At 40.6% G+C, this 14165-nt stretch overlaps 1 protein-coding gene across 1 annotated transcript; it reads left to right on the forward strand.

Moving 5' to 3' along the window:
- The first annotated feature begins 9058 nt into the window (after positions 1–9058).
- On the forward strand, positions 9059–13072 carry LOC120569557 (putative methyltransferase DDB_G0268948). The gene is made up of 7 exons (XM_039817425.1): positions 9059–9121; positions 9287–9640; positions 10223–10383; positions 11086–11302; positions 12030–12130; positions 12429–12566; positions 12794–13072. Exons 2-7 carry the CDS (start codon positions 9530–9532, stop codon positions 12882–12884), a joined length of 819 nt encoding a protein of 272 aa, XP_039673359.1. The 5' UTR covers positions 9059–9121; positions 9287–9529; the 3' UTR covers positions 12885–13072.
- The last annotated feature ends 1093 nt before the right edge of the window (positions 13073–14165 follow it).

The following is a 14165-nucleotide window of genomic DNA, read 5'->3' on the forward strand; positions in this document are numbered from 1 at the left end:
GCAGTCATCACTCCATGGGGAATCCAGAATGGAAACTTTGTGTGCACAACACATTAACCCAATTTCGATATTCCCTTTGCAATGGCATGTGAATGGCTTTGATGGTGAAGATGCAAAAAATGTTGATGATCAAAACCTTGAATTAAAACTATTAGGCGTTAGTCAAGGAATTTAAAGGATCAGCAACATTGAAACGCTTGGTTTACATCAAAAGGTGCAATGCATTAACATAGACGGGTTCGTATGATAAAATATGAAAACTTGTGCAACAATTCGTACGGTATCCTACAAAATGACGCCGACCGCCAGCTGGTCATGTGACAATCGTTCACGTAACAGTTAAGTTTAGCAGTCCTTATAGTTATATTTAGAAAAAGGTTACTGTGAGTCGGGTACCGGACTACGCAACGGTCCTTTCAGTGATCATTGAAGTTTAACCGACAAATGGTGACATGCGGCGATGTTAAGATTGTTATGCGATGTTTGCATATATTATATGTTTGGCTTGGATTAAAACACCGGCCCCAGTACCAGGGGCGTAGCACAAAATTCTGGGCCCTGTAGAAAGGCATTTTCTATGGGCCCCTCCCCGCATCCACAGCTATTCATTCTAGCATCTTTTTGGGCCCTCCTCACATGAGGGCCCTGGGTACTTAGTCCCCTTTTCGCCCCTGCCCAGTACTCCACTCTCTCGGACACAAACTCCACTGTGATGTTTCAATTCCAACTAGGCCTACTATTTACTGGCAGCTTATAGATGTAACATGAATGCTAGTTTACATATTATGATTAAAGATAAATTGCAATGATTTAATTTGTCAGCTTAATTTCTCAAATCACATCTTAGATTTCTTCAAAATATTTAAACATGTATAGTGTATATAGCAGGGGACCCCTTAACTGAAAGAGAGACGGAGCAGGAACCCCCGATTACATATATTGTACAAAATGAAGTTGCATATTAACCTGGGCCAACAATAAGGTGCAGGATGGCCTAAAGCCTTTTAACATATCTTTTATGCATCTAAGCTAATAAAATAATTGTTGGGATGATTTTAAAAATCATGTTTTAATGTTAAACACTGAATCATCAGGATGAACTGTAACTGTGGATAGCTATCTTAGTGACTACCTTACCTATAGGCCAGTAAGCCTATCATCAGTGGGGATCTATATTTGCTAATAATATGTTGGATTCATGTTAGGCCTTTTGAATTTTTTGAAAAAACTTTCAAAAATTAACAATAATTTGGAGGCCCCCCTGCACTGACTCTGAGGACCCCCTGTTGAAGAGCCCTGGTGGTGCCCCATGCTGGTAGCATTCGAATTTGGTCAACATTTTTATTTGTCCATTACTTTGGTTTATGACCAAATTCCTGCAAAACAAATTCTGATTAGCAAATGTTAGCATGCTTACACGCTAACCTAAAACCTAATGATTAACATGGTAAACATTATACCTGCTTAGCATCAGCATGTTAGCATAGTGATTGTGGGCATGTTAGCACGATGACGTTTGATGAAACATTTAGCTCAAAGCATTGCTGTCCCCATGAAGTACTGTAGGCAAACACACACAGCTGCTAGCATGGCTGTAAATGTAGATGGACTGTTTTTATATAGCGCTTTTCTAGTCTTAACGACTACTCAGAGCGCTTTAACATAGTACAGGAACCATTCACCATTCACACACATTCATACACTGTGGCCGAGGCTGCCGTACAAGGTGCCATCAGACAGCGGACATCAGAACACTCACACACATTTACACTTCGATGGCGCAGCATCGGGGGCAACTTGGGGTTCAGTGTCTTGCCCAAGGACACTTCGCTACCACTTAGCCACAGCCGCCCCCGCTGTAGCTTTCATTCTTTTAGTTTCTCTCATTTGTCAGGACTTCAGGCACTTCCTTGAAGATGAAGCCCTAAAGCCAATGAGACTGTTTGCATCAGTAACAAATGCCAAAGCGACCTGACTAGGCATCGCTTTTTGAAGCGAGCGGAGTGAGACTGTGTTGATGGAGCTATATCCAGACTCACACGTTCACTGTGAAAAAAAAGGATGGTTTTCTGTCTACTTGACGTTATAGCACTGTAATGGCAAAATGACATTTAAGCATGATTCTTTATATTTTTGTCTCGTTTCTGTTTTAGTTTCTCTCACAATGCTGAAAGGGAGTTTATCTCATTCCCACATGTAGATTCTGATTCTAACTAAGTGAGAATCAAAAAGTCTGGAACATAATGTGAGCACTGTTTGTCTGAACCGATAAAAGTACAAGGTCACAGTAAACTATCTCCCTGGGCAGATTCAGTTCTGTCGTGCCAGTTGAGATGTGACCGGGGGGTGAAAGATGTACAGGGGGGAGGAGGCGAAATGGCTCCGAGATGTCTCCTGTGTTTTTTACTGTCTTTATGTGTATCAGATTGCCTGTGAGAAATGAAGAGTCATCTTAAGCCAAGTGCGTGTGTGCTGTCACTCTGAAGATGTATTTTAGCTCAGTATTCCTGTTGACTCATTGAAGAGACTTTTCCACACTGGGCTGCTGTGCCTTTTGTGAAATTGTAGTACTCCTATATTCTTGCAAGTTTATAATAAAATACAAAAACCTAACTTGGTTTTGTTTGCAATTGTCTTAATTTTGTTTCACTCTTTAACTTTCTAAAATACACTCCTGCTGCAAAGGAAACTTCCACCACACCACCTTAATGGACTTTGTACATGCACCATGCTTAAATGGCTGATACTGTCCTTTTTTCTTGGGAGGACAGCCTCTTTATCATTCTAAGTTGCCACACTTAGGTAAGTAGTTGAAAAGTCTGCCGTCACAGAGAGGGGCGAGATGGGGAAAACGACCCACACTTATGAACCCTCTCTCCCTGAAAGCACTCACGGAGTTGCAATCGGCTGTAAACACGAAACATTATGGAAGTTGTTGGGGGGAGGAAGGGGGGGACTTTATAAAAGGCAGCTTGAGAGAGAAGTTCCAATCCTGAGTATCTTTTACAACTCTGCACAGCTGATCGATCACTGTGTAATTGTGCATTTTGGAAAGTTGCAAAAATTGACGGACACAGCCGCACATTATTTCGCTGTCATAAAGGGGGTTCAGAGGCTTGTGGATGATTTGACAAACAATTAATGTTAAGCTGACCGAGGCGCTAGTGAGTATTTACAGCAGCAGGCCTACCATACTCCTTTTGATGAAGGAACATGCGTGGCCCAGTCCAACAGTGTGGCTCATTGATGCGTTTTAATAGTTTTAGACAACAGTAGGGCCGTGTGGCACAGAGGAATACTCTATATCAGACTGTGGTTACACAGACAATATGCCTACTTGCTATCAGGATCAATTTTTTTTGTTTTCATGGGATTTGTTGACAGTAAGAAAAATATCAGACTCACAGAAGTATTATTCTTTAGCATGGGTGATTTTAGACCCTTTTGCCCCACCCCCCCTAAATTTCATCAAAAATTCTAATAATAAAAAACTATTTTTTTTTTTAAATCAATTTTGGTGCTTCATTTTTGCAAGGCACTGTATCTGTGTCACATTCTCACTAGGGGATGAGCCCCCCCTAAAGGTCGGATCCTAGAATCGCTCCTGTTCTTTAGCAAGCAAATAAATGAGGAAACCGGTCCAGTAGGTTCTGAGATGATCTCTGATGTTTCAAATAAACAAATACTGTTAAAACTTATCCTTGAGGCAAACCAAGCTCTTTTCTTTTTTTCGTTTCAGCATTATGTTGATTCAAGTCACTTCTTTGAAATCCATGAATGTGTGTTTTATACATAGTGGTGTGCAAGGATTGTTCATCTAATAATGCAACCAAGCAAACACGCATTAGGAAAGGTTCTTCTCTAGAAATGATTGATTAGAAAATAATTTGCTTGGACCTGTAAACCCTATAATAAGGCATTGGTGCAATATCATGCTGTATAACTTTAACAATGGCTTCTGTACACGCCCGTGTATAAATCTTCAGGTTTGCGGCTGGGTTAGCTCAGTAGGTAGAGCAGGCGCACATAGATAGAGGTTTACTCCTCGACGCAGTGGCTGCGGGTTTGACTCCGACCTGCGGCCCTTTGCTGCATTTCATTCCCCCTCTCTCTCCCTCTATTCATCTATCCTGTAAAAATAAAGGCCTAAAAATGCCCCCAAAAAATGATCTTAAAAAAAAACCATCTTTAGCTTACTTAGGGGAATCAGAAGAAAAACAGAGCACATGATGTAATGTTTATAATATTTATCTTTAAAACCATACTCTGTTCAAAACAACCTGTAGAACAAACACACACACACACACACACACACACACACACACACACACACACACACACACACACACACACAAAGGCCATAAGTGATGTAAGGTTACTGTAATGATTTAGTCAGTCCTCCTTATTGGCCACCATTGGCCTGCCATCCCTAGGGTATTTCCACCAGGTGTTGAAACAGAGCGTTTTTGTGAAAGAAAATGTGAAAAGACATAAGATGTGATAAATATGGGTTTCGCTTATCGCCTCTGATGCAATGTTTAATGAAGTCAACACTAATGAGAGCCCATGGGAAGGTCGTTTATTTTTCAAAGGCTATTAATGTAGAATAACTAAGTTGGAAATGGTCAACAGGCCATTATCTCCATTCTCCCTCGAGTCCAATTAAACACGCTTTGCTACCCTGGAGGGCAATCCTGGGTAACCAGACCAAAACAAAGAGACTTTTCAGTTTAGCAAATGGTCAAGAGAATGAAAAACAAACTTTGACAAACACACAGCCAACAATAGGTTTAGTCAGTGGTTTGGAAAGACACAGATGACTGAGCTCGTGACCTCACACCTTTGTAGAGACTGTTTTGATGGTCTCAAACTTTCATCGCCACTTTTATTCAATGTACTTTGCACTGAAAGTGACATAATTCCTAGAGACACTGCTGGTCTCTGGACTCATGTTACAGTTGTGATGAATGACATGTCCGCTTTTTCTTTATTTAACCTATTCCTGCTTTTTCTTTTTCTTATAGTGAAATACTTTTTTGTTTGTATGTTGTTTGAAACAAAAAAACATGTATTCATTCAGTAGTATTTTTATTCATTTGTCACACACGATACAATAAGCAGGCAATAAACCGTTTATATAAAATCTATACAATACTGTCTAGAAGGTATAAAGAAGGTAATTAAGAGAGAGAGTTAGTGAGTAGTCTCGCTTGGCCAGACCTTCCTTCACCGCGGCGCTGCGGAGGAAGGTCTGGCTAGTCCACACAGCATTCTGGGATGAGAGAAAAACGTGCTCAGGTTTATTGGCATTTCTTTAAACCAAGCACAATCGTCTTGAGCACCGGGGAAAGCTGCGGTGCCTTTGCAAAATAGCCTCGGGAAGGAACTTGTTTTGGTGGAACATGTGTACGTTTAATGGTTGTTTTAGTCGTGTAAGAGAAAACTCAGATTGGACAGATAGTCTAGCTAGCTGTCAATCTGAGTCCAAAGCACAAACGGATATCCGGCTTCCGGCAGCAACGGAGCAATCCTGGTGGAACACAACGATAACCTCACAAGATCAAGGTGGCCGCAGGTTTGAGACGCAGGCAGCGCAGTTTGCTTTTCACCGACTGCAAGACCCAAGCAGACCCAGGGCATGCTGGGAAACGCTTGGCTCTCAGCTGATCTAACAGCTGATTGGCTCAGAATCGAGTCAACATGGTGACGTTTTACATCAACTTTTTATTCTTTTTGAATTGGAGGGATATTCATTGCTATTTGTCTGATTTAAAGGCTTATTCTGTACAGAACACATGTAGTGTAACTGATAGAGTTTAGAAGTCAGAGAGACTAAATCTGTTCAGATTTCAGGTCATCTACTGTTGTTTATTGACGTCAGCAACAGATCGCATGTAGATCATTATAACAGCTACTCTGTCATAATTAAAACAACTGGAGACTGAGTACAGGCTGATATATGGGTCTGATAACATTTTATTAAATCGGACCTAATATGATTTGAGTGTGTGACTTCCTGTTCAGCCTGAAGGCTGTTGTATTTAATGCCACAAAGTTAATCAAATCCGCGTGCTATTCGGTCCGGTAGAGAGCGGTCGTATAGCACCGGGTCGTATTAGCACCGGGTCTGTGCAGGTGCGATGGATCGCGTACAAACCAGTAGGGTGTCGGAATGGTATATGTTTATACTTCTCATCCAACCACAATCAAATTCACTCTATCTGGATGGCGCGATTTATCTGGATAGGTTTTTTTGTGTGTGTGTGTTGTGGAGCGATGTGACAGTTTTCGAGGCATCGGATCACTTTTTCTTTTAACCATTGTGTTGTCCTTCGGGTCCCAGTGACCTGAAGGACAACACAAGGATTATGTACTTCCCTTTACTTTGTTGAGAATTGCTCTCTAAACCCTGTTTCTTGTAAAGTAAGTAAGTAAAGTTTATTTCTAGAACACATTTAAACACAGTTTAAGCTGACCAAAATGCTGTACAAACAAGAACTAAGGTGCTGTATTAACCCTTATTTAGAGAGCAATTCTCAACAAAGTAAACAGAAGTACATAATCCTTGTGTTGTCCTTCGGGTCACTGGGACTTGAAGGACAACACAAGGGTTAAAGCCAACCCCTTTACTTCCCCTCGAAAACCCTCGCTTCTATGCCCTCTTCTGCCATACAACAACACCAGTTACTGTCAGCAGGGCGGATGGTTAAGCCTATATTAAAGGAGTTATTTCAGATACTTCCCTATGGTTTAGGTTATTTTTAGAGAGACACACACACACACACACGCGGTTAACGGGTCCTCGCTACGGTGGAAACCCGATGACGAGACAAGAGGCTTTTGATTGACAACCTAGATGTCCCCCGTATGGGAAATACACAGCACACAGGAGATCTTTACAACCAAATAAATACAATTGATTACTCACGTTCTGACAGCCTTGGTCACAGAAGCTTCCGCTGAGCTGGAGGATCAAAGGCCCGCTTGTCAGATCGGTCCCCGGGGTTGCTGCAAACCTCGCGGTTAAAGAGGAGTCCCCACTTCCCCTTTCGGGGTGTCCCCCGCTCACACGGGTGAAGTGGAGGAAAAGTAGAAAAAAAGGAAAAAAGTCTTCTAAAAAGGCAAAAAGGACTTACAAGGTTTTTTTGGGTCCCCTTGTTCAAGACGAACACAGGTGGTTTTATTTTATTTGAAGCAAAAAGTTAACAAGAAAAAACTATTAATAATAATAAAAATTAATTAAATGAAAAGTTCAATCACTCAAAATGCTCTAAGACACAGAATGCCCCTATCAGCAAGGGTGAAGGTCAGAAGAGCAAAAAGGCTGAGAGTCAAAAGGCAAGAGCTAAGAGAGCTTTTCGTTGGCAAAGCACCAATATTTATATGTAGCCTACATTTGGGGTTCAACTCCCCATTGCAGTGAGGTGTGTTTTAACATCTTATTACTTACATGGCAATATAATCTTTTTTTTTTTTTTTTAAGAATATTATTTTGGGGCATTTCCAGCCTTTATTTTGACAGGACAGATGAAGACATGAAAGGGGAGAGAGATGGGGGGGGGGGGAATAACATGCAGCAAAGGACCGCAGGTCGGAGTCGAACCTGGGCCCACTGCATCGAGGAGTAAACCTCTATATATGGGCGCCTGCTCTACCAACTGAGCTATCCGGGCACCCAATGGCAATGCAATCTTAATGCAGATATCAGGCTGGACATACATAAAAACATCTCATATGACGATATTTCCTATATGCATTTACTATCTAACATACAATATAACAGACCAGTTCATCACTAGGTCAATGTAGCCACCTTTCTCTCCTCTTTGTGAACTCAGGGCCTCAACTCCACTTCCTCTTTCCAGCTGCAGGTTCAAGCAGACAGTTACACAATGCAATTTATCCATCTGAGGCCTCTTACAGACACTTCCTCTCTACGGCTGCAGGGTCAAACAGGCAGTTACACACAGTAATCCACACTAAGATGTCTCTAAGCATGTTTATAATAATATCAGTAACACAACGCTTAACATGATTATATTTCTAAGCAATCATATAGTTTTAAAAGCAAATCAACACTCACAAACCCAAAATCAAGTATTATAGTTTCAAGAGCAGTAATATATTTTAGCTGTTTTTGGGTTAACTCATGTCAAAAGCAGAAGTATAGTTTCAACTGCTCTTGAGCTGATACGTTTCAAAATCATGAGTATAGTTTTAGCTGTTTTTTGGATTAATACAAATACATTTCAAAAAGCAGGAGTATAGTTTTAGCTGTTTTTGGATTTTCAAATACCCTCGTTCAACAGTGTTTTTGAACGATGACAAGCCGGAATGAAAACAAGCCGAACTGAAATAGGAGTAACGAGGCTATTTTTAAAATGTAAGGAGTAGAAAGTACAGATAATTGCGTGAAAATGTAAGGAGTAGAAGTAAAAAGTCTGCTGTAAAATAATTACTCCAGTAAAGTATAGATACCCAAAATTTCTACTTAAGTAAGGTAACAAAGTAATTGTACTTCGTTACTTGACACCTCTGGAATATAAATATATTTTCTTTTAATACTAATAATTAATACTAATAATTTTTTACATAGCTTTTTTTTCTGTGAATTCACAAACATCTGTTACATTTGCGTTCATGTAATAAAAAAAAAAGCCTTTGTACACAGTCTGGCAGTGACTTTGTTTTAACTCTGAACATTATTTTCATCATTTATAATATATCAATTCATTATATTTCATGAGATTTTATAAACAATGGATTTGTGTGATCATAGCAACCAGCCTTATTAACAATACGTATAGCTCATTTCTGTAATATAACTATTACATTTTAGTCGTTTTAAAGGTTAACCCCCACAATTCCAAACAACTACATGTTTGTGAGCACATGCAGATAGATGCTGTAACTAAAATCCAATGTGCTTTCCACTATGTAAATACATAATATAATACATAATATAATTTATTTATGTGAATGTGCAGCTGTTAAAATACAATCTGCAGAAATTCTCTGGCCATGAAAGGGTTAAGCAAGAGGCCCGGCCTCTATTGGGCATGGTTTCCTAATACGCAGCTGAGTTATCAAGACCTCCAGAGTCAAGGGACGCTTTCAACTAGTAAGGAACATTTTTCTCTAAACAAAAGAATCTGTTTTACCTTCATCTGTGCAGCGCTTACTTCAAAGATGTAGATATATTTGTTGTCCCATCGCATGTTTGAGACCACTGCTTGATTTAATCTGTAACTGACAAACTGTTTGTTTTGCCTGTGTGTCACTTTAGGAAGTGGGTGAGGAGTTAAATGCTGGCAGTAGTGCAGTGCGTGTAGGAGGAGGAAAAGAAGGTGCAAGATAAGAGAGAAGACACGTAGAGGGTAAAAGAGGCTAAAAGCAAGGAAACAAAACAAAGGCTAACAAGATAGGAGACTGAAAGAGAACAAAGACGTACAAAGGAGGCTGTTTTGGAGCGCAGGCTCGGAGAAAGCTAAATTGGTAACAGATCAAAAAGAGAAAAAAACAGACCATCATGACATACCGGCTGTTTGAGGGGAAGGTTCATGCCGCCATCTACCAAAGATATCGCTTTACACCTCCAGATGAGGTCAAGAACATTATTCTTCAATACCTAGATAAAAAGGTAGGCCATGGCCAAACACGCTGTGAATATGCACTCTATTCTGTTATCATAGTGCATTAATTCTGCCTATTTGATGCACAAAACAAGAGTTTATGATAGAGAAGTTCCAATACCGATACCAGTATTGGAAAAGCCTCCGATACTGCCTGAAATGCTTGTATCGGTACCGCGTAATTTAGCCCCAAAGACAATCTACTTTAAAGTAGTTTATTTATGTCCTTTTTCCGTTATGACTGACTGTCAAACTGGATAATGAAAGAATTTTCTGTGGCATTCATTGTTTCAGTTTGTTCATGTTTCACAAAGAGTTTAACCTGAGCCAGCCATACAACAATGATAGCAATCATATCACATCCATACGGGGTTAGTAGTATACAGCTGTTAAAACATAATCAAATATACTGTATGTATTTTTTACCACACTGGTATCGGATCGGTACCTCATATTGGCCAATACGCAAGTTCACGAATCGGAATCGGGTCGAAAAAAAAATGGTATTGGAACATATCTAGATTATCTTATCTTATCTGCATCATTCAACATATTGACAACAATTACTGCATATCTGTTCCCATCCTCAGAAGGGAAAGCCACATGTGCTGGCAGTGGATCTGGGATGTGGGACAGGTCAGAATTCCCGGCTACTGGCACCGCACTTCCAGGAAGTGGTGGGCATCGACATCAGTGAGTGTCAACTGGAGGAGGCCCGAGCTGTGCCAGGGTACCCTAACATCACATACAGGTAGGAGTGTGTGAGTTGCTCTACATGTGTGGACGTAGTTATAGTACTCTTTGAAAATAAAGAATGAATAATGAATAATGAATGAAACGTTGAAATGCAAACGTTCCAGAAGCGTTTGGAAACAGAAAGTCTAATTTTTTAAATTACGTAAATACGATTTATTTAAAAGTGCAAAATAAGCAGTGGTGGAATGTAACTAAGTACATTTACTCAAGTTATATACTTAAGTACAACTTTACTTGAGTCTTTTCTTTTCATGCCACTTTCTTCTTCTTCACTATATTTCAGAGAAAAATATTCTACTTTTTACTCCACATACAGCTTTAGTTACTAGTTACTTTACAAATAAGATTTTTGCACACTATACACAGGCTAGTTTATAAAATAGGATGCTTGATTATAAATTAAACCACCCAACAATATAATGGCCTTCAAGTCCAGCTGTATGATTAGACCATAAAACAATTTTGATAATTTCCAGTTTCTAAAATGGGAGGATTTTTCTGTACTTTTTACTTATATTTTCAATACTTTAAGTACATTTTCCTAATGATACTTACATAATTTTATTTTTCAATGCAGGACTCTTACTTGTAACAGAGTATTTTTACAGTGTGGTATCAGTACTTGTACTTAAGTAAAGGATCTGAATACTTCTTCCATCACTGGAAATCAGTGTGACCTGACTGTTGCCCCCTGCAGGAAGGGGACAGCAGAGGAGCTTCCTTTTCCAGATGGTTCTGTAGACTTGCTCACAGCAGCGTCAGCAGCCCACTGGTTTGATCAGACAAGGTTCCTGGCTGAGGCAAGTCGGGCTTTAAAACCCCGGGGTTGCATGGCTCTGCTGGGCTTCAGTGACTCTAACACCAGACTTAGCTACCAGGCCTGTGGAGAAAGACTCAATCACGTGTATGAAGAGGTGGGTGAAGACTCTAGTTTCACTCCAGTCATGTTAAACCTGCGCTAAAAGTCTCCTTTAGCAACATATCTAAACATGATTTATCTAAACGCGCTTGGTCGGGACTATTGGCGTCACTTTTAAGTTAGGTTAAGTTAGGTTAAGGAAAAGGTCATGGGTGGGCTTACGTTTCCATGACACACGGGAAGAACGGGACGGTTGGGTTTAGGAAAAGAAGAACAGGATGGTTGGGTTTAGGAAAAGAAGAACGGTTGGGTTAGGGTTAGGGTTAGGGACACAATCCCCAGTCTCCTGGGTGAAAGTCCTGTGTTGTTTGACCCATCCACCACCCCAACCAACCTCTCTATGCAGATTTTCAGCCTTTCCTACTACTCGCTACTGTAGTCACTCTTAGTGCTACGTCATCTTCAAACCCTGTGTAGCTGCTGCTCTCCCTGGTGCGTTCTACAAACACGCTGAAGGGCACTTTATGCGTCGCTTCAGACACTGACAGCCACTGTCCAAACGTCCGTATTTTACGAGTTCGGAGTGAGAACGGGTTGCTGTTAACATAGAGCTAATAGAGCACTATGTGCACTATGCCACATTTGCGTTGGGCACATAAATAGAATTACCTTTATAGGGTTTAAACATTTTGGGGAAAAAAATCAATTTCTGAGCGTGTCAAGTACATCGCTATAGTCAGGATGTGGTCATCCTAACAATATTTCTATACATTCACTTCCAGGTGAAGCAGGTGCTGTTGCCTTACACTAACAATCAAGTAGCTGTATCTGAGAGTAAGCTGGAGGAGCTCTACTCAGCCATCCCATTTCCCGACAAGGAGAGGTATTTACCATACACACCTACAGTAAACACACCTCTGTGATAGCTAAATACAATACCATTGTCTGCTGTCCCTAAAAAGTCAAAGACAGTATTAAGTTGTTACACCTTTGTTTGGCTAAGATAACACAAAGAGCGCTCAGAGCTGAAATCACGTTCTGTCCTTGTTCCATAAAACAGAAATGCAGTTGTTATTGCTGTCTTGAATTAATAAATGCACAGTTAAATTATGTCAAGGTGTGTTTTACTATTGTTTAATTGTCTTTATATGTAATAATACATCAATAAAATGGTACAACAGGATTGAATGTATTCGGGTGAAATCAGCAATCTCGGTGAGGAACCTGGTGGGTTTCATTGAGTCCTGGTCCATGTCCCAAGATTACAAGAGGAAAGATCCCCAGGCTGCTGAAGACCTGCTGCTTAATACTCAGAAGAGGTCATCTATCCACACACACACATGCGTGTATTTAACACACACACACACACACACACACACACACACACACACACACACACACACACACACACACACACACACACACACACACACACACACACACACATATGTCTGTTATTATAATCATCCATTTTGCAAATATTAACTGTCTGAATGTTTTACTTTGAGTACTGAGCAGAATAATCAATCTGTGCACTGCTTCACAGGTTTCTGGAGGAGATGGGAGTCACGTCTCCTGACACTGAAATAGAACAGGAACTGGAATATTTCTGTGTCCTGGCATCAAAACCACAATAATGTGGCATTGGGGGTGGTGGAGGGGGTGTTGAGAGAATGTTTTGTTTTAGTCTTAGATGTTGCAATTTGCTAGCCTGGATGCCAGCCGAACTTAGCCCCGCCCACAAAATTCGAGGTCGGGAAGTTCGGTCTGGAGCATTGACATATATATAATGGACCAATAGACACTGTTGCTCTGGACGGATATGTAAGGAGATAACATAAGCACAGGCTAATTATTGCTAACTAACATGCTAGTTAACATTAGTAATTAAACCTAAACAGCTAATGTAAGTCAAAACTGCCTGCGAGCTACTCCTGTACTATACGGTAATTCCTCTACTGTGCGACAGTAAGTCACTTGGTTATGACACAATCGTTAGCCTATTTTTACAAAAACGTCTGCTACGGAGCCATAACGTGAGGTACAAGGTAATGGAGCCTTTTATACATTGTCGTGTTTCTTTAGAACTAAACAACGGACAAATAGAGTCTTTAAACGCTTCAGATGTAAAGTTATTCGCAGTCAAGTGACGTAAAAAAAAAATGGCGGTCAGTAGAATGCTAACAGGAGGTGATACCTTTGTAGCAACAAAATGGCGCCATCGGAGGTTCGAATTCTGAAGCGAAGCTTACCCCCTTGGTCTGGAGTCGCTCCGTTGAGAAGAAATTATTGCCCAAACAGGATCTGTTCGGACCAATCAGATTGTCGGACAGATGATCAACAGTAACAGAATCAACCACGTCACCAAAGAACGCTTGGGTTGAATTTGTTGAGATGTGTAGATTCCTCCATCGTGTCTGTTACAGAAGATATCAACAGCGCATTCATTTTAAAATCCTCAGCGGAGGAGCCTCAACAACTGCCCGAAAGCATGGTAGCGTTATATGGTGGAGCGAGATGGAGAGAGACTGAAGAGAGAGAGCGTTATATGGTGGAGAGAGATAGAGAGAGACTGAAGAGAGAGAGCGTTATATGGTGGAGAGAGATAGAGAGAGACTGAAGAGAGAGAGCGTTATATGGTGGAGAGAGATAGAGAGAGACTGAAGAGAGAGAGCGTTATATGGTGGAGAGAGACTGAAGAGAGGGAGCGCCCAGCGGCGCTAGAACAAAGCCGTGAATCAGAGAAATAAAACGTGTTTTCGCCGATTCATCTCTAGAAATGCGACTGTAGCAAGGATGTCACTATCACTAACGTTATCCACATTCATATTTACACGCAACAAATGATATATCCAGCTTCAAAAAGGTCTAAAAGTCGGAAGTTAGAACGAATGCATTGCGCAAAGAGTGGTTGCTAT

Source organism: Perca fluviatilis, chromosome 12, assembly GCF_010015445.1.
Source record: "Perca fluviatilis chromosome 12, GENO_Pfluv_1.0, whole genome shotgun sequence".
Classification (NCBI taxonomy): domain Eukaryota; kingdom Metazoa; phylum Chordata; class Actinopteri; order Perciformes; family Percidae; genus Perca; species Perca fluviatilis.

Coding starts and splice junctions, on each gene's coding strand:
- LOC120569557 (XM_039817425.1), top strand. CDS start 9,530: ATGACATACCGGCTGTTTGAGGGGAAGGTTCATGCCGCCATCTACCAA. Junction 9,641..10,222: donor TTCAATACCTAGATAAAAAG/GTAGGCCATGGC, acceptor TCCCATCCTCAG/AAGGGAAAGCCACATGTGCT. Junction 12,567..12,793: donor CTGCTTAATACTCAGAAGAG/GTCATCTATCCA, acceptor ACTGCTTCACAG/GTTTCTGGAGGAGATGGGAG.